We start from the raw sequence: 21,482 nt of genomic DNA, 5'->3' as shown, positions 1-21,482 counted from the left end.
GGGGCAGGGGTTTCAAAAAGTTGGTTCGATGGAAAATTATTTTCCTATATGCTTCTATATTAGACAATTTTAAATGTAAAATAAATAAAATAAAAATGAATAAATACAAATAAAATACATGAAATAAACAAATGACAATAATTAAAATAACTACAGACATACTTATTTCAAACTTGAAAATACCTATGTAGATGTGAAATTGTTCCTTTCAATTTCAAAAGAAATAAATGGGGAAAAGGGAGGAATTGTGTAGCAGTACATCTGAATATTGGACATTTGCGCATTGCAATTCAGAGCTAAGCATCAGATTAACTGCATCCTCAAGTTTATTAAGTTATTTTATCCTAGCATGGCCACTGAGAATCTAACTCCTCCTCTGGTTTGCATAACTTTACCCCATTCAACCTGTACCGACCCATTCAGAGTTTTGTCTTTGGTTCACAAGGGCCACAAAAGCTTGTTCTCCCAAAATAAGCACACTCTTTTAATCTTTTGTGAACAGCATGCCAATAAGTGAGCAAAGGTTTGGATTGGTTGTGATCATTGCCAGCATTCAGAAGGTCCAGAGTCACTTCACATGTGTCTTCTCCCTTATAGACACTTTCTTCTCTCTCTCTCTATCCTTATCTACAGCAATCTTGTCTCTTGGGTATACAAGCAGGCAGGCACCATCCATCTGTTTATCTTTATAAACTCATCCATTGATCTTCACACATATGCAAGTGCACATATATAGCATTCATCCATTATTCATTTTCTTTGTTTAGCTGACTCATCCTTCCATTCTTTTGATAAATCTATTCTCTTCCAAATGGATACATAGTTTGAATATAGTTGAAAATCAAATTCTTCCCAGAATGTTGCTCATCCCGATTCTTCATCTTAATATATTTTCCCCATATTTATTTTGCATCCACCATTTCATCTGTTGGCTCATATACACGTCCCTGCTCGTTTTCTTTTAGCTTTCTAGAAAGGAAGGAGGCAGCAGCCATTTAATTCATTACTTTATCAATTTCTTGCTCTGTTGCTTCTCTAAAACACTGTTTTGGATGAGGAAAGAATGGAGATCGCTCTATGCAGGCACTGGCTGTAGACGTGGATCTTGTGAAAAAGTCTTCTGAGCCACTATTTTAGGGCTTAGGCTATGTTGAAGGAGACATTGGGTTTACTCATTGCACTACACCAGTGTTTCTCAAACTTGGCGACTTTAAGTCTTGTGGACTTCAACTCCCAGAATTCCCCAGCCAGCTATGCTGGCTGGGGGATTCTGGGAGTTGAAGTCCACAGGACTTAAAGTCGCCAAGTTTGAGAAACACTGCACTACACAATGATGTTTTCGTTTAGGTTATCATATTAAATAAACCCATCTTTTTTTGGATTATAACCATGGCTATTATCTTTATATGATTTCTTATTCCTTTATTCAATAAACCATGATTCAATAAACCATAGCTTGGTATAAAGTGTGAACTTGCAAAGCAGTTTTGAAGATGTTATCTGCCCTGCAATTGTTATTGGATGCCCATCTGAAGATTTGCACTATTCTTGAACTTCACCTGGTGGCTTTTAAGAAAGCAAACCATCCCTGTCCCTTCGTTTTTTTTCTAGTGGTGTTCTCTGTGGCTAGCACATCCATGTTCTTTTCCTCCTACTGCAGCCAACTCCAGTGTGAAATAATCAAAGAGAAGGGAACCTCATATACCTGCTTGATTTTGAATAGAATGAAGAGGGATGTTGAGACCAAATATTGGTCCGGATTATGGACCAAAGAGTAAAGCACTCTGAAGGATGGGGGGTTGAGGGAAGAAGAATGGGAAGAGCATCTTTGTCAAGAGCTACTGCATAAGCTGAAATGTTCTGGATATTAAAATACACAGAAAGGTGAAATTAATGCCATATACTAAGACTAATATTTGACTAAATAATCTGTTCTGGTTTAATATACAAATCTGAGATAAAGACAGATTTAGGAATGGATGGTGTTCTTAACCCGGGGACTACCTGTATGTTAATGTGTTGTGAGAGTTTGCAGAGCACAACATACAGTACCTTGCAAATTTACTTAATCACACACACAAATGCACAGCCATTTGTCTCCTAAGCTTCTTGATGAATGAATTTCAGCCCAGTTAATAAACATGGATGTACAAAATATATGCAGAGAATCAGTTCTATATTTAACTATTGATATAATTAATATAATAAGGGAAATACCATATCATTCTCACCATTGTCTGGTCTTCAGTTATAGTTTCTTTAAGCACCTTCATTAAAGGAACAATAAGCTACTCTTTTGAAAGGCTACATCTGGAAGGATGATTCTCTTTTCTTTTTTAAAGTAGACTATAATAGTTAAATATATAAACCAAGAGATTTTTTTAATTGATCTGTGAAATCTCTTTTCCTTGCAGTAGGCTTCCTACCCTGAATTCTCCCGAACTGGGAATTTAATTCCATCAAATTGTATTAATTTACAGTAGCTGAGCTGAAGTGTCAATATGGCTGTTAAATATATTGACTATATATTCAGGTAGATCTCACAATTTATAGGAAAAAAGATCTTGCTGTATGAAACATGTTTCGCTGAATATTAGATCAATAGCTCCAAGACTGCAAATAAAATATTGTAACAATACCAAAACTTTATACTGTCCCAAGTTTCCATGAGAAAATAATCTTGACTAATTAGTTCCAGAATTGATCACTGGTTTTGAACTTCTTTTTCTTTTTTTTAGTTCTAGTTCTTCTAGTTTAAAACAAAACAAGCTACATCTGCCCTCAGATAGTTGAATGCTACCATGAGGAATCCAAATGCTTTAAATTTAATTTAGGATTGGCTTGTTTTTTAAATGCTCTGGAAGAGCAAGAATAGCATAACATCTGGGCAAAAGGTCTATTTCAATTGTGCAACAGGCACTATACAGCAAGTAAACAAGCTTCCTAGGCCCTACATGTGTATTGTATACCTATAAACCACCCATGAAATGGTAGAAACATGTAGCAGTTTTTCAGCTTGAGGGAAAATATGAATTTCAGTTCTTTAGCTTGAAAGTTAAGGTTCTCCAAATAGGTTGATATTATTGTAAAATAAAAATATCCCACTTCTCAAAATCTAAGTTTATCATCCACAGATGAGGGGCCTGAGGCTTCAGAACCATGAGCATCACAGCCTTGGAGTTCTGCCCATAACAACTGGCAAATTTGGGTGACATGGTTTTGCATGCTATTGAAATAGAAAATTTTAGGGTTAAAGAAACTCTGAAGTTCTTTTCTAAGAGGGAAAATGAAGCAAATCCTGATTTTACCCACTTTATCCTGTCACCCTGCCTACTGTGGCCTTTGCCCTCATCCAAAGTGTAGTCGCCAACTAAAAATGAGAAGATGCGAGACAAAAAAAACTTTTAGAAATGGGGAGGGACACCCATTTTTGCTTCAGGTCTTCCCTCCTTTTGAAAAAAAGGCAACTTTTTCTGGAAACACTAAGAAAGACTTCAGTGAAACTTTTCTATTAGAATAACGAATGCAATATTATATAGTGTGTATATATCACTGTGCTTCATTCACCAAACATGTTTTCTGATAATTAGAAAATGTACTTAAAATGTTGAAGTACTACAGATTTTTCCAATTCTGCCCCCCCCCCCCCAATAAAAGAATTCTGAAAAAAGTGCATTTTTCCCCATGTTCATTTTTTTTCTGGAAAACTTACATCACTATTTGTCTTTATTTTAATCATATGCAAATAATTTATGGAGATGTTTCATTATACATAGTGGGGTTTATTAGGAAACAACTATGGGATAATATTCATTTATCAAACAGATTCTTTCCTCTTTTAGATGTTTTCTTTTAAACTATTCTTTTTTCAAATAAACAATCGTGGGATTGTATAGCACATTTATTTGTAGCCTTTGTGTTGATAAACTAAGCAGGTTTTGTTGCAGTGATTTTAAAAATACCCTGATCTATATTTTAAGGAAAGGAATTTTGGCATATTTCTATCATTGCATAATTCAGTGGGTTAACTGCATGGTAAACACTTTGAATCTTTTGAAACCAGAAAAATTTGTTTCAGTTTATAAAATCAGATTATAGGCACACAGTTTTAGAACTTTCTTTGTTGTTATATGTGTTTCTAGTAAACTAACCAAAGAAAAATCTAGTTGGGTTGTTTTTCTATATCATTAAAATATAGTTCCCATCATAAAACGTAATCTCAGTTATTTAATTTATTGAACATTTGTCCTCTTTTTTCCTTCCTTTTATTTTACAAGGGCAATGATGAGATTTTTCCTTTTCCTGTTTATACAAACTCGTTTGTTTGTTTGTTTGTTTCCTGCCTGCCTGTATTATTTTTTATAAATAATTCAAGGTGGCAAACATACCCAATACTCTTTCCTTCTCTTATTTTCCCCATAATAACAAGATGAAATGAGTTGGGCTGAGAGGGAGCATATGCAACTGGCCCATAGTCATTACATATGGAAAAAAGTTGTGTTGGTGACTTATAGATGTTTGTTTTATATAAACTATGGATGAGGTATTCAGCGCATCTTGCATTTGATTTTACACTCCAGTAGGAAACTGAAATGTTATTAACGTAATTTAATATTTATTTAAGAATAAATAAGATTATTTTTCCCTCGTAGTGAAACAATTAACAGATAAATTAGTCATCTCTCTTCCTAATCTCATTTAAAATAGCCACCCTTAGAGGTAACTTATTTATTTATTATTTATTTATTTCTTTGGATTTCTAAACCGCCCCCTCTCCCAAAAAGGGACTCGGGGCGGTGTACAGCCAGATAAAATGCAGATAAAATACATGAATAACAATATAAATAATATAAAAACAATTAAATACTAAACATATAGATGGAGGAGATGAGACTGTACAAGAAATAAATAACTAAATTACCCTGTGAGATTTCATTTCATTATAGTATAATTGTTAAGATGTTGGACTAAGATTCAAAGATCAGGGTTCAGGTTCATGCCCCAACAGTTGAAACTTAACTGGATAATTTTGGTTCAGTCATTCCTTCCCCTTAGTCTGAAGTTCCTCAACCTTTCCAGCTTTGTGGACCAGCAGGAGAAGAGAAGGGATGGTCCATATGAGCGGTGGGTATATGCAAGTGAGCAACTCCATTTGCACAGACATTGATGGTTGCGCAAGTGGGGATGCCCACATGCTTTCCTGCCACTTCTGAGGCCCAGTTCCGAAACATCTCAAGGCCAGGTAGTGGGCCATGGTCCAGGATTAGGGACCCTTGCCTTAGTCTACCTCACAGGGTGTATTTTGCAGAGAGATAGCAATAGCACTTAGACTTATATACCGCTTTACAGTGCTTCACGGCCCTCTTTAAGCGGTTTACAGAGACAGCCTATTGCCCCCAACAACTTGGGTCCTCATTTTACCGACCTCAGAAGGTTGGAAGACTGAGTCAACCTTGAGCCTGGTGAGATTTGAACTGCCAAATTGCAGGCAGCCAGCAGTCAGCAGAAGTAGCCTGCAGTACTGCACTCTAACCACTGTGCCACCGTAGCTCCTTACAGTGATGTCTTGAGCACCTATAGAAAAAGGTGGATATTGAGTTAGTTAAATAAGTTGGAGTACTTTTTGTTTGCTATGTAATATTATTTTGTAATCTGTACATCCAACATCCTCATCTAAATAATTGGTCAAATGCAGATTGCATGATTATTGTAGATATAGTACTTTTCGTGACTGGTTGTAAATTGAGGGCATATACCAGTCCAGTATCTGGTTTTTTTTTAATATAATATATGCTGCGTTAGATGGTCTAGATGTTGCTATTTGAACATAGACCTTTTTTAACATTTATATTTTATTATGTTTTTACTAATTTATGTGAAATTTTAATATGTATTGTTAGTCCATGTATGATAAGCCATACGTGGACTAAATTACTAATAAATTTGTAATTTCAGCAGAGTATTTGAAAATAGTAGTTATAGACTTATTTGTAATCTATAAATAGTGACCTGTCTCTTTGTTTATCCCAACATATTAAGAGCCAACATGTTAATATGGTCACCCATGCAAATATTAAAAGGCAAACAAAAGAATATACACATCTGTTTATGTAATGATTACATTCAACAGCAGCAGCAGCAACCAAATTGATTAAAAGAAATTTAACTGTCCTATATTCAGTGGCAGCAGAATTGTGCACAAAACAACATTACAAAGAGGTCTATCTTAAAATACAATAAAAACTGAAGAATGCAATTCAAAACCAATTCAAAAGGCAATAAGCAGACAGATTTGTTTTGCGCCAAACAGCCATTTTAGCCTGACCTCCGTGTTTCTGTGGAAAAGATTCCATAAATTGAGCATCAGCGTACAAGTCTCTCTCCTTTTATATATGAAACATAGTTTTGAGAACAGTCTTTCCAGCTGATAAGAGTTTCATAAATTTCCACATGTTAAACATCCTAACAACTCCCTATCTTTATGGAACAATTGAAAATGCTTTTTACCTTTATTTTTGCTATGTTTTTCAAGATGACTGCTTTGACCATGATTTGTCTCCTAATGAAGGAAATATATTTCTTATAGATGACAATAAACGTTTCCCTTGTTTTTTCAGTGTTTAGGTAAAGATACTGATCATTGGATGGTAAAGCAAACACTAATGCACACGAAGCTTTCCCCACGTTGCAGTGGAGACAGATCTCTCTCCCCACCAGCTTACAAATTAGCTCTTCAGAGAAAGCTATTAAGGGGTCACAGTTTGTTTTATACACAAAGGGAATTCACAGCCTGATGTTTAGGAGATATTTGGGGAAACAACAGGCATCTGCAAATTCCTCAGCTAGCCTTGGAAAAGAACAGCCAGCTCACCAGTTCATAGAAACCCTGTTAGTAACAAAAGATAAATTGGATTCTGAAGGGAAAATAATCCATTACAGAATTACTGTAACCATATCCCACTCTCTTTCAGAAGATCTGGTTAAAGGAAACTCTGTGAGAATCTTGTTGACAGCTGAATCAGCTACCAAAAGCTTGATAACTGCTAGGAAACTGCTAGTACCTTGTCTTGGATCCTGAAGCCTACTACTAAAACCAGTTATAATAATTGTCCTGAAGCCTACTACTAAAACCAGTTATAATAATTGGAGGAGATGAAAAGGGCATGGCTATTTAAGAACAGAACCAGATTTAAGACCAACTAATACCCTAAGCCAGTGATGGCTAACCTTTTTGTTGCTGGGTGCCAAAAATGTGTGCGCGATAGTGAGTGCACGTGCTGGCACCCATAATCCAAAGTGTGCCCCCATGTGCATACACGCACAACCTTGCCCCACGGTCCCCATGCATACCACACTGCTTGCCTCCAAGCTGAGCTTGGTATTTCCTCTGGGGGGCTGGGGAGGCTATTTTCTCCCTCCCCAGGCTCCAGAAAAGCCTCCGGAGCCTGGGGACGGTGAGAAACAGGGCCAACTTTGCCCTCCCCAGGCTCCGGAGGCTTTCCCGAAGCCTGGGGAGAGAGAAAATGGCTTCCCCTGGCCTTCTGGAAGGCCAAAAATCAGCTGGCCGGCATGCGTGCTGGAGCTGACGGCTTGTGTGCCAGCAGATATGACTTCCCATGCCACCTGTGGCATGCATGCCATAAGTTCACCATCACGTCCCTAAGCACAACCTAACAATGATGTCCTTCAATGAAAGTGAAAGTCTCAAGCCATGAGATGGAAACAAAAGTGATGTCTGACATCTTCAAACCAAACTTTTAAAGTATAGTCACTCACTACACAAAAGCATTTCTTTAACAATGCTGATTAAAGTTGAATATGGCAGATAAGGATAACACAAAATTCTATTAAAATTGAGTGTGGCAATGAACGAGTTAAGGACTTGATTATACAAGTAGTCTTCAATTTACTACTAATAGCTTAGCAACCATTCAAAGATCTTACGGGATACTCACAACCCAGATTCAAAGTTCTAACAAAGTTCACCCCTTTGAGGTCACATGATTGCATTTTGGGTGCTCAGCAACTGGCCTCATTTGCAGAGCCCCACAGTCCCATGATAGTGTTTTACAGTGATTTTGCCAAAACCTGGCATTTATTTGTGGGGTGGATTTGGGGAAAGTGATCCATGAGATGGCTTTATGACCATTCCTTTCAGTTGTGATTATGGTGTTGTCATCAACTATACCAGGAGACCATGAGGCAACCAAGCTGGGGAATGAGGATCTAAAAATTGAGAACTGAGAACCAATGTAAATTAATATGCCTACACCACTCTTCAGCTTGATGAGTGGCCCTGATGTGCATTTCAGGTCCATCATTCATCAAGACTACATCCATTGGTGGAAAGCTTCAGGGTTCGAAGTGATGTAATTTATGATAGTATGACAATCTTGGAGGGCACAAGGTTGAGAAGGTGGAATTAAATTGTATGGGGCTTGCTTTGATAATGCAAACATTGCAAGCAACCTTAAACAATGCAAAATATAATAAATGTATGTAGATTTGGCCCTCTATTCATGCGACAAAAGAGCAGCAATGAAGCCCAGCTCTGAAGGAAACAGAGAAGAGAAGGAAGAATCTTGGTGAACAGAAATAAATGAATTATTTGTGGGAAAGCTGTATTCAATAGACAACTCTCTTCTCCCTCCCATGGTCATTGTAGCAATTAACATTTTGGTGGGAGAAGATCTCATTGACTCTAAAATGAATATTTTGATTTTTATTTTAATTTAACCAATGGATAAATACTAATGATTATGTAGGGCATGAAAATTACATCCAGTATGATTTTGATTAAAAAATGGATCCCTACCCAGTTAATATATTTTTTCTGATTGTTCTCTGATCTCATCTGATATTTTAAAAACTAAAATGTCGTGAAACTTAGTGTTTAAGTGTTGTTTTCAAAATTTAGAACATATAGATACTCAACAAAATGGTTAACACAATCTGAAAGTGGCAATATGGAAAAGCAAATGCAAATATAAAATTAATTGCATTTCAGTCCTTTTTGAAAAAAAGATGTATTCAATTATAGGAGTAATCATAAAATTATTCTTAGTAATACTTATTCGTAAGTATTCTTAAGTAATATGAAAGAATTTTCTCTTCTGATTGTTTTTATTTTGTTTTAGTGTAAATTTTATTTTAATGTAATTAGTTATCTGGAGATTATGTATATTAATCATATATGACAAGAGTGTCATTTCCCAATTTACAAACTACAATGAAGGATTGGTCTTCACTGTAATGACTTCTGGACATAATTTTACATATTTTAAAGTTACATTGATTAATGATACTCTACCCAAAAGCCTAGGCAATAAGCCTAGAAGAATGTGTGTGCGCTTCATGGATTTGCAGCTTTGTCCTTTGAAACCTTAACATTTAAGTTTTTTAGTATTTTTGTTTCTTTCTCTCTCTTTTTGTGGTTACCAAGTAGAAAGGTTATGTTGCTTCACATAGCAGCAATGGTGTCCCACATGAGACACATAAAATAATGGCAGTGTCACAATGGTTCAGGCTAAACATTCCCACTGTTCTGCACTATAGACGCAGCTGACATTTGCTTTCTAATATCCCATTGTATGAATGGGTTGAGAGTGGGGAGAAAGCTTCTGCTCATTTGCTCTCGTGCTCTTTTGATAAACCAGCTTACTGACATCACCATCCCATAAGGAGGCAGGGAAGGAATTTGATTTTGATGGGCTAAAAAAAGAAGCTTTTGTAGTGGGAAAGGGAAACATCTCTACTTTAAAGAATAAATGAGAAATAAGGTAAGCTCTTTTCCCCTTCTTCAAGGGGAATTTTATTAAAATCAAAACAGAATGATTGAAGTTTTGTAAACTTTCTGTCTTCTCTGTTGCAAATTGTGCTTAGTGTGTGGAAACTTTAAATATATGAGATATTGGAACACTGCTATCATGTCTCCCCTAGTCCTTCTTTCTATTAAACTAGACATACCCAGTTCCTGCAACCATTCTTCATAGGTTTTAGTCTCCAGTCCCCTAATCATCTTTGTTGCTCTTCGCTGCATTCTTTCTAGAGTCTCCACATCTTTTCTACATCGTGGTGACCATAACTGAATGCAGTATTCCAAGTGTGGCCTTACCAAAGCATTATAAAGTGGTATTAACACTTCACGTGATCCTGATTCTATCCCTCTGTTGATGCAGCCTAGAACTGTGTTGGCTTTTTTGGCAAGGTTTTTTTTCCATTTGTATGACCAAAATCTATATTTTAATCACTGCAAGCCATTGTTTCTTTTTCTGTCATCTGAAATAAGCCTGAATAATTCTGTCTCAATTACTACATGGCATCTTCAAGGGGTGCTCCACATAGAGATACAGAAGACAATCAGAGGCGCATGGTCTATAATGAGGTGGATATTTAAATGAAAAGTGAATTTGGCAGCTAGAAGCAGCTCTAGCCAACAGCACTCAGCTGAGATGACATGATCTAAGAAACTGCCCTAATGATGGACAGGTCCTTAGGCACCTCAAGATTCCCCAAATTAACCTATCAAATTCTTGTATCTGTTCTACCAAACTTTTTTTTCTACCAAACACTATCAATTCTGCCTTACCAAAATTGAGTTGCAGTTGATTTATGTCTATCCAGTACAGATATTAGCCCACACAGTTGTTTAATCCTTTCATCTTCCACATCCTTATTTTATCCATATAAATATGATGCTATCAATCAGTACAGCCATAATCTCCCTATAATAAATGCACAAATATTTGGTATTATTAAAACAGTTCCATTCTGCAACTTACAAGTAGTTCTCGACCTATACAACTGCAATCAGGACCAGAATTTCTGTTATTAAGAAATGCACTCATAAAGCATGATGTCACTTGACCACATTACTTAGTGATAATTATCCAACACTCCCAGCTGCTATTGTTGACAAAATTTGGTTAATAGTTGTCTGAGGATCATCTCAATCCAAGCCATTCTGGGTTTGGTCTCTCCCAGCCCCAAGCCTTAGTTAGTGACGATTTCTTCTTCAACGTCCCCTGGCTATTTCCCCCCTCCTCCTGCATCTCTTCCCTTTTGGCCACCCTGTGTCCTGTCTTGCGGGTCACAAGCTCTCCAGACTACACATCTTTGGGGCTGCTTGCCACTCTGCGATTCAGAAGGTCTCGGCACACCATAGCTCTTGAGATACAGCATGAAGCTGCAACTATTCCTAGAAGCCTTATCTGCCCCAGCAGTGTGGTGTAAAACCATAGAGATCCAGAAAGTCCCAGCTGGCCCAGCAGTGTGGTGCAAACCTGCAACCGCTCTGGGTACTGTAACCTGAGCCATCCTAGCCACAATCACCATCCTAAACTCACAAGACCCTGTTTCCCTGCACTCTGCCACCCCAATTGATCTTTGCCATCTTCTTGCTTCTGGTGTTGATGAGCTGCCCCTGCCCCAGTGTGGTCACATTGTCCAGGTCTTGTAAGAAATCGCCATAGGCAACTTGAGAAGAAAAATTTGTGCAGCCAACAGCTGCTTCACAAAGGGCCAGAGCAGGTATGCTAGTTAGTAACAGGGGCCATAGAGTACAAGGCCAAAAGAACATAGATGATGGGAGGATAGACCGGTCAAGGGAGTTGAAATATTTCTGTGGTGTTGAGTGTGGTGGACTGCCAAATGCCCAAATTTTGGTCATTTTTTGGGAAGAGTGTAAGGGCCATATCTGCTCTTTGTTTTCTGAATTCTTTTAGTTTCATTTTTCTTCCTCTCTCCCAGCCACGTTTGGATAATAGAAAGCACCAGAGTTTCAGCAATTATTTTCATTAGCTTGTACATCTCATGAAAACACATGTTTAATTAGAAGGACTGTTATAATGCTAATAATGGCATGCATTTAAGGAGTTATGTAACCGGGATGCCCTACGCACGGTCACTCATGCACTGGTGACGTCTCGCCTGGACTACTGTAATGCTCTCTACATGGGGCTTCCCTTGGGACGCGCACGAAGACTGCAGCTAGTCCAGAACGCAGCCGCGCGGGCAGTCATGGGGAGTACTAGGTACTCCCACGTAACACCGCTCCTGCGCGAGCTGCACTGGCTACCTGTGGTCTTTCGGGTGCGTTTCAAGGTTTTGACTACCATCTTTAAAGCGCTCCATGGCATAGGGCCTAGTTACCTGCGGGATCGCATCCTCCCGCACACATCCCTGCGGCCAATTCGCTCTCACAGGGAGGGGCTTCTCCTGGTGCCGTCCACTAGGCAATGCCAACGGGCGACACCAAGGAGTAGGGCCTTCTCTGTGATGGGCCCAACCCTCTGGAATGACCTCCCCCCCGACATTAGAACCACCACTGACTTCCGCTCCTTCCGGCAGAAACTGAAGACACACCTGTTCCGACTGGCTGGCCTGGCATAATTCTTAACGTCTACCTCCTGGCATATATATTTCCTACTGGTTTTTTAGGGGATTTAATTTTATAGGACACTGGGGTTTTAAATTTTGTATATTTTAAATTATTTATTTAGCAATTACAGTTCTGTCTATTTTATCCTCCTCTTATTTATATTTATATTTATGTATTTATCCATCTAATAATTTTAATTGTTATTATGTATGATGTTTTGATATGGACTGTACACCGCCCCGAGTCCCTTTTGGGAGAGGGGGCGGTCTAGAAGTGCTAATTAAATTAAATTAAATTAAATTAAATTAAGTCATATTGCATGCCCTGATTGTAGGTAATTAGGAATATATGTGAGATAGTTATGTCATGAGCATGCTGTTTGTGATTTTCTTTGGTAGGAGCTTACATCGTTACTTTTGAAGCCTTTGCCCTTTGTGTGCTAAAAATAGAAATTGTGAAACAAACTGACATCAGATTTTAATAAGCAAATAAAATCAGTCATGTCAGTAAAAAAAGGTTAGGTAGCAACATTTGCTGTTCTTTAGTAGGTCATTTTATGCTTACACTATGATAATGATGTGGATTGCATTTTCTCTATGCTTAGGAAGTGTTCTGATTTCCCTGCGTTCAGGAGAGACTACACCACTGAAAATTAATTTTAGAAATTAATAATTTTGTGAACAAAAATTAAATACTTCTTCATAGTTTCATTTCTTTAAATATTATGGCCTCCCAACATTTACAAGCCTATGTTTGGATTCCAGTAACATTTTGGGTTGGATACAATTAGCGGAGAGAGGGACTAAATTATAGAATTATCTGGCATCTTTCTTGAATTTTTTACATAAAAATTCCTTCCAGCTTCTTCTTCTGGATTAATCATCATGTAGGCATATATGACCTTAAATAAGTTTTCCCGTAAATCAGATATTGGTAGAGCACCATTATGACCCACTTTAAAATAATGTTAAGAATTACTTTAACAATTTCCAGTTTTTAGATTGCCTAATCTCATGATGTGTTTCCACAAGACCTCTGGGTAAAAATTGCCAGATTTTCTGAAATTTTATTATCTGAGAATTGCCAACGCAATTCATTATTTGAAAGCAAATTTTGAAGGGGGTTGTAAACTATATTTAGGACAAAATTCTAATTAACCTTAACTTTCTTTGTTCGTTATGCCTTGTCTCCTCTGATATAATTCAAATGAAAGAAAGTTCCTGGAAACTATAATGGCTTGGCTTGCATGGAAGATGAACATGCAAAGCTTTTTTTTTCTTATGCAAGCATTAATTCTGAATGAAATATAATAACTATGATTAGATCTATTTAACTACAACAGGAGACAGAGTTTGTCGGATGATTGACATACAATACAATACAATAGTAGAGTTGGAAGGGACCTTGGAGGTCTTCTAGTCCAACCCCCTGCCTAGGCAGGAAACATACATCAGTGAGCCCTTACAAATTAATAATATGTGCCTAATAATTGTCTGCCTAATTTTTTCAGCTGCTTCTCCTATTGTGTATGGTGAGTGATCAATCCATGCAGTAATATTAGTTGATGGATTCTGGAATCTAGCTGTTCATGGATTTCTTGAAGGCATAGATTAGTCTATATTATACTATTTTTTATGTGTTAACTTGCACAATAAATACCATATTTTTTGCACTATAAGACGCACCCCCCCCCAAAAAAAAGTGGTTGGAAATGTCTGTGAGTGTGATGGAGCAAATATTGCGTCACAGACCGGGTTGCAGTGGCGGGGGTGGAGGGGGTTGGTGCGCTGACAGGTAGCAGCGGCAAATGGTCTGTCACCACTGCCTGTTGCTGCTGCCATTCGCCGCCGCTGCATATCAGTGGTTGGATCGGCCTCCCAGAATACCACTGATCAGCTGTTCCAGGTGGCAAGCAGCAGTGGCAGCAATAGGCGGCAAGTGGTGGTGAGCAATGGTGATAGGCAGTGGCAGCAACAGAACAGACCCGGGTCCCAGGAGAAAAAAATCTATTGTGGGAACAGCCTGACCTATGAGAAATTTCTTCCACAGCATCAAGAGCTTTTGGCTGAAACAATATAGGGGTTTCCTGCCTGAGAAGGGGGTTGGACTAGAAGACCTCCAAGGTCCCTTCCAGCTCTGTTATTCTGTATAACAGCATGTTACAACTGAAAATAAGTCTTAAAAGGTTTAGACAAAGCCATGCAAGATTTTCGTGGCCGAAACAAACCAATTTTTTGTTTTCTTGTTTTCCTCCCCAAAAGCTAGGTGCATCTTATGGTCCGGAGCATCTTATGGAGCGAAAAATAAGTTAATTTTGAAATTGAAGTATATGTGACAAAAGCATTTTTCATTTTTATGAAACTACCTATAACAAACAGAAAGATATTTGAGAAGAAATGTAGAGAGTAATTTTGGACAGTATTCCCATAATCAAACAATTGTTACCTCTAGATGCTCTCGGTTAACTTTTGCTATGATATATTCCACCTGTTACACACACACACACACACACACACACACACACACACACAGAGGGAGAGTTAACAATTTGTTCTTGTCTTAAATTGGTGCGATTTAACTCTGCATAAACAATAAGTCTGATGGCATTATTGCCTGGAGACTGAACTGGTGTTTCAAAATCTATACAGATATGTCAGAAACATGAATGTTTAAATGAAAGCAAGTACTACATACCCAGGAAATGTTAGCAAGGGTATTAAGAGTAGTATTACATGTTTTTAAATGCTGCCATTGTATATCAAAAATATGGACACATTTTTTAAGAATATGAAATTGTATTCTTCATGATATACAATTGCTTGGTGGCAGAAATGTGGGGTTTAAATATAGTAAACATTATTTAAATGGCTGCTTTGAGACTTTGCTTCATGTTCTGTAAAAGCGATCAAAGGACCTGTAACTGAGTTAATGAACAAAAACAAATACTTCTTCTATAAAACAGCATCAAGAAAACATTTTATAACCCTATTTTTTAATTTAAAATTACCAGTATCTAGTAATAAGTATCTATTATATCAGTCAATTAGTATTTGATATATTTAATGATCTGTATAAATCTTTGTAATAATTTTCATTGTAGACCAGTCAAAAACTTTAAGAAAATTATTCAGAAAAATTGCTAGCTCTTCATAAAGAAGCAGACCAAAACTCTAATCAGCTTTGTCTGAAGATGACTTATTTTACAGTAGTCCTTGTATTACAACAGTTCATTTAGTGACCGCTCGAAGTTACAATGGCACTGAAAAATGACTTATGACCATTTTTCACACATACCATTGTAGCATCCCCATGGACATGTGAATAAAATTCGTATACTTGGCAATGGTTGTAGTATCCCGGAGTCATGTGATTATCTTTTGCGACTTTCTGACAAGCAAAGTCAATGGGGAAGCCAAGTTCACTTAACAACTGTATTACTAATTTAATAACTACAGTGATTCGCTTAACTTGGCAAGAAAACTCATAAAATGGGGCAAAACTCACTTAAGGAGTTTTTCACTTAACAACATACATTTTGGGCTTCATTGTGGTCCTAAGCTGAGGACCACTTGTATCACAAGGCCTAACTCCTTTAATTTGTTGATAGCGTACATTCAGTCAAAAATGCAAAATCGAAAGCAAAATGCTTTAGGGTAGGTTTTCACCACTATTGTTGAAAGAATTGGTCTGTGGGCAAGAAAATGTTGCCCTTCAGGAGAGGCTAGTAGATGTTAACAATGAGAGCATGGAATCTGCCCCACAATTACTGTAAGGAAACCATGGTGTCAGGCTTGGAAGCCATCTTTGTATTGGGCCTCAAGCCTGTCACATATTCAGACATATTCTACTATGGGAAACCAGGATGGGGGATTGTATGGAGCATGGGAGATGTGTAGCCAAAATAACGTTCCTTCTCAGCGTGTCAAGGCCATTTTTTCCCTGCTCCTGGACTGACATGGATGGGAGGAATCTTCCTTCGTGACTATTGCTAGCTGGGCTATGCGATGGACATGTGAGTGCTGGGGCAGGGTCTTGAACTTTCAACTGAGTGGGGAAAACCTGGAAGCTTTCGGATTCATGTTTTCCCAGATGTGCCAACATGGCTTCTTTAATAAATTTGAACTTTGAGGAACCTCTAGCCTCGGATTCTTATTTGATTGAGGATGCTATTTAGAACCCTGACACATGGTTCCTGTTCTTGAATATCTTAATCTCTTTAAACATTTTCTTGAAACCAGGGGATTTATTTCAAAGTATTTATCTCGACTGCTTGTTCCTTTATTGTTGACTGTTGATCTTAAAAGGCAGAAGCTCCCTATTGTTCTGGAGAAGTAGTGTGATGGAATGTTGTGGGTTGGATTCTCAGGAGGGTGGGGATGCATTCCAGAGGAACAAAAGGCCTCTCAGGTGAAATAGTTTGTGTACAAGAAAGAGGATGAAGACAGTCCCACCATAATAGTTCTCAGAGTATATACTTTATGTAGGTAGTAGAGTGCTTTGGCTTGGCAAGATTCTGTCTATAAGCGTGGAACAAAAAAGAAAAGTTGGAAGAATCACCATGTATCTTTCTTGGTTTTGGGGGGCCTAACAAGGAAAAAATCCAGAGCATGGTTTCTGAAATTCTGTCCAGCATTTTTAATAGCAACTTCTCTCTGGTTCATGTGACTAAGGAGGGGAATAAGAATAGAGTGGTGAACAATATTCCAAAAAAAATACATTGGGGAAAATGTTCCAGAATTCTTGTCTTTGCAACTACTGGCCTGATCTGGCCCATTTTCAGACTCAGACTTTCTTTTGCTGATTTCTCTCCCTCTGTGGAAGTTTTCTCACTCTGTTCAATTTTTGGAGAGTTACTTCTCAAATCTACAAAGAATACCACTTACCTGTATATAACTTGTTTCCAACATTCCTGTGGATTTGAAAGAATAAAAACCCTTTTAAAAAGAGCAGCCTGTAAATCATTAGAGCTGATCTTGGAAATAATTTAAAATTTAATATTGCTGATTTAAAATGAAACTGAAACAATGAAAACCACATAAAAATGTTTAAGATTTATGTTTCTGGACAAATGTCTTCCTTGTTCCACAGTGCAGGGTACTTTTAAATTACAAAAGAAGGGGAAAATAATGTGTGCATAGTGTGCGTTAGGGAGTGATGTGTATTAGTGTGGAGATGTGTTGTCTATATCACTGAATATTTTGCCTCCAACATCCCCGAACCTGATATACTCTGTATGTGTTGGAATTACATCTCTCAAAATTTCTAACCAGCCCCAAGATTTCCAGAAGGCATCAATTTAAGGAAGATTCTGCTTGAGTATGAAAGCTTCAAATAAATGTAGATTGATTTTTCAGTTCTTCGGTAAATGCAAAAGACAAGTCACTACATACACAGGAAAGTTTTGGTGAGAAAACAAGCAATTGCAAATTACAATTAGTAGTTATCAGAATGAGCATAGATGGGAGATACTTAGAATGGTGATTATTTTGCTGAGTTTTGGTTGTGGCAGTCCCAATCATTATAATGTGGCTTTATTTGTCACATAAAAATGTGTTACTTAAAATTTGTTTTTTCATATGATATAGAAATATTTTTGATATCATGTATTTAAAAAATTGTTTACACAGTTCCAAAGGCTGATTTCTGTTCTTCTGTTTCCGTTTTAGAAATCAGCTACATGCTATGGAGATGACATAAAGTTAAGAGAAGAGAAAGATCGCTATAGTGCCAATTTTTTGGAGTCTGCTAGTAATTGCACAACAGAACAAGACAAAATGGAAATCGAAGCCCTTGTTTCAGAACATAGAGACAACATAATCGGGACCGCAACATGTGCAACAGACAATCAAAGTCACTTACTTTCAACAATTGCCAGTCACAATGGACTGAAAGAACGACATGAATCTTTGGACAGTGAGGTTGCTAAAGAGATCAGATATCTTGATGAGGTGCTAGAAGCAAATTGTTGTGATTCTGCTTCTGATAACCCCTTTAATGGGATGACTTCCTCTTCACCTGAGAGAAGTGTCGCTGTGGATGGTTCTAGTCCATCTGTTCATATTACTAATGATTTCCCGGCACTCGGTGGGCATAATGGCATTAAAGTCGGAGGACAGACACAACCAACTCTTGAGCACAGTGGAATTAACACAGCGCCTGGGAAGCTAAAACCAAATGGCCATTTTGTAGAGATACTGCAAGAGGAACCCTGCGACACTTTGAAAGTGCCAGTGAGCCCATGCTCTTCCACAAGCTCAAGGTCCTCCAAGGATGGCGAGTTAACATTAGCTACCATTAAGAAAGAAGCCAAGTTTGAGCTTAGAGCATTTCAGGAAGACAAAAAGCCATCTAAGCTTTTTGAGGAAGAGGATCCAGGAGAGAATTATAGAGTGCGTAAAGTAAGGCCTTCCGATGAAATAATAGAATTGGAAAAGGAGAGACGAGAGCTCATCCGAAGCCAGGCTGTCAAGAAAAATCCAGAAATAGCTGCAAAGTGGTGGAATCCACCCCAAGAGAAAACATTAGAGGAACAGCTGGCTGAAGAACACTTGGAGTCTCACAAGAAGTACAAAGAACGCAAACAGAAACAACAGCAACAACCACCATCAATGCCTGTAAAGTATGCCTCCTATTCCTCTGCACCGTCAGATTCAGCTGATAAAAATCAAAAACTTGATATTGTCACAGAACAAATAGATTTTTCAGCTGCTCGGAAACAATTTCAGTTAATGGAAAATTCAGATCAGCAAAACAATCCAGCTGCCCTGAAACGATCAGGGACCCCTAAAATGTTCACTATCCAACCATTCTATAAACCAATAGGTCCATCCCAAATAGACAGGCGAACAAGCTCTGCTACAAAACCTATGACTGTATATGGGCAAGCTGGTAATAATGAGGTAGCTACTACAAATACTGAGAAGCTGTCCTTTATCTCAGATGTCAGCATTAATCAGAATATCTCTGGTGATCCTACAGGACCGACTCTTTATGGCGACTCTACAAAGTGTGTTCAGGCCATCAAGATATGGTCAGATGATGATGAATTCACAAGTGCCAAAGCAGTCCTTACAGTGGTAAAGGATGATGAACAGAGTGTATTAGATCAGTTCTCAAAATCAATCAGTGTTTCTTCTCCTCCAGAAGAACTAGACTCTGGTTTAGATGAATTGTCTGTCAGATCACAGGATACAACTGTTTTGGAAACTCTTTCCAATGACTTTAGCATGGACAATATCAGTGATAGTGGTGCCTCTAATGAAACAATGAATCCCCTTCAAGAAAATTCCCTCACTGATTTCTCCTTGCCCCAGACTCCACAAGCCAACACACCTTCTGAATGTCAAGATGTTCCAAAGTCACTTAGTGAACATGGTTTTTATTCTCCTTCTTCACCACTAGTCAACTCTGTGCTCACTGAAGAGCAGTTGGAATATCGGGCTGATCTCCTGGTTCAAAATGCTATTCAACAAGCCATCACTGAGCAGGCTAATAAAATGAATTATCAGCAAGCAAAGGATATCATGGGCCAATCAAATGGGCAGGAACAAGAAGAGCTGAACAGGGAACCATATTCTGAGAACCGGCATGGTTCAACGTTTCAGCCACCTCAAGTGTCATCTCCTATGCAAGAGAAACGTGATACAACACCAAAGACAACTTCAGATTCTGCACTCAGGGAAAAGCAACCATCTCCTGTTGCTTACACCACCCAAGGCGTCAATGTGGAAGAAGTCAAGCCAGAAGTCAGCTATTTTAGCAAATATTCAGAAGCAGCTGAGCTTAGAAGCACAGCTTCCATTCTGGCTATGCAAGAAACAGAGGTGACAGTAGGGCCTTTTAAATTAAGGTCAAAAAAGCAGAGGACTTTGTCCATGATAGAAGAAGAAATACGTGCAGCCCAACAGAGAGAGGAGGAACTAAAAAGACAAAGACAAGATATGCATCTAACACCGAACCCTATCACGAAGAGTGCGCCTCCACCACCGACCCGAACTGCATCTTACAAAACTGCACCAGGTAAGAACTTGGTATTGAATGTTTCCTTAGCCAGAGAGTTGTTTTTAGATTATTGGGGTACAAACCCTCTTGTTCCACAACTTCTTTAACAAGTATTAATAAATGACTTATTGGATCAGATTGATAGTACCACCCTTATCCATAATGTTCATCAGCCGGGCATGAAAACAACTGACATAATCTCTAACATCTAATATAAATTAGAATTATAATTCTTTATTGGCCAAATGTAATTAGACACACAGCGAATGTTGTTTATAAACTCTCTGGTGCATAAGCTCTCAGTGTACATACAAACAACGAAGTGATAGGTCATAGATCATAAATCATAGTTACAAACAATCATAAGATACAAACAAAAAAATCATAAGATATCAATAGGGAAAATGAGAAAAGATGAGAAAAAGAATAAGATGAGACAATGAGAAGGATAATAGCAATATAGCCAACTACATTGGAGTATATCTTTAGGCCCAAGACACTGCTGTGAGAATTAAGTGTGTGTTCAGCAGAGTGATGGCACAGGGGAAAATATCTTTGTATCTAGTTTTGGCATGCAGTGCCCTATAGCAATTTCCTAAGGGGAGAAGCTGAAACAGTTTATGTCCAGGATGTGAGCAGTCCATAGATATTTTTTCAGTCCTCTTTCTGGTCCGTGCAGTATACAGATCTTCAATGGAAGGCAGGCTGATTGCACTTGTTTTTTCTGCAGTCCTAACTATCCTATACACAGACACCTATGTCTGTATATTGTACGGTATTCTGCGTCTGACCTTGTAGGTGCCATTTATTTATTGTGACTAATAATAGTTCTGTTATCAGACCACTTTTGTGCTTCTTGTGGCATTTTAGAGAAATTGGGGTGGGAGGGTATTGTTTGCCCTATAACTATTAACCAGTTTTATTAAATGACTCTGAATTTGTATATGGATTTTACAAAAACGCTTCAAAAGTTCAAATATAGAATGCCCTACATTATTCAAACCCTAGCTGAATAGAGCCATTGTGCAGCCCTCACAAGGATAGCTATTTTGGGAGTAAATTTTACTTAACAGCTACAAAAAGAAATGGGAATTTTCATTGG

General features: G+C 38.0%; 1 protein-coding gene and 1 long non-coding RNA gene across 6 annotated transcripts in view; one reads left to right on the top strand and one right to left on the bottom strand.

Moving 5' to 3' along the window:
• LOC309386014 overlaps nucleotides 1–17,288 on the bottom strand; it is a 35,072-nt gene extending 17,784 nt beyond the window's left edge. The window contains exon 1 of the long non-coding RNA XR_014174330.1: nucleotides 17,263–17,288. This is a non-coding gene — a long non-coding RNA (uncharacterized lncRNA). The remainder of the gene's footprint in view (nucleotides 1–17,262) is intronic.
• The window catches only part of LOC309386009 (PALM2-AKAP2 fusion protein-like), a 73,509-nt gene that overhangs the window by 27,406 nt on the left and 24,621 nt on the right, over nucleotides 1–21,482 (top strand). For all 5 annotated transcript variants that reach the window (XM_081940910.1, XM_081940912.1, XM_081940909.1 and 2 more), the window contains exon 2: nucleotides 18,046–20,398. In XM_081940910.1, coding sequence (XP_081797036.1) covers nucleotides 18,154–20,398 — 2,245 coding nt within the window. In that variant the 5' untranslated portion in view covers nucleotides 18,046–18,153. The remainder of the gene's footprint in view (nucleotides 1–18,045; nucleotides 20,399–21,482) is intronic.

Source organism: Natrix helvetica (genome assembly GCF_964273705.1).
Source record: "Natrix helvetica genome assembly, chromosome: 2".
Taxonomy (NCBI): Eukaryota; Metazoa; Chordata; class Lepidosauria; order Squamata; family Natricidae; genus Natrix; species Natrix helvetica.
The sequence above is the reverse complement of the archived record's forward strand: the minus strand, read 5'-3'. Positions and strand labels throughout refer to the sequence as shown.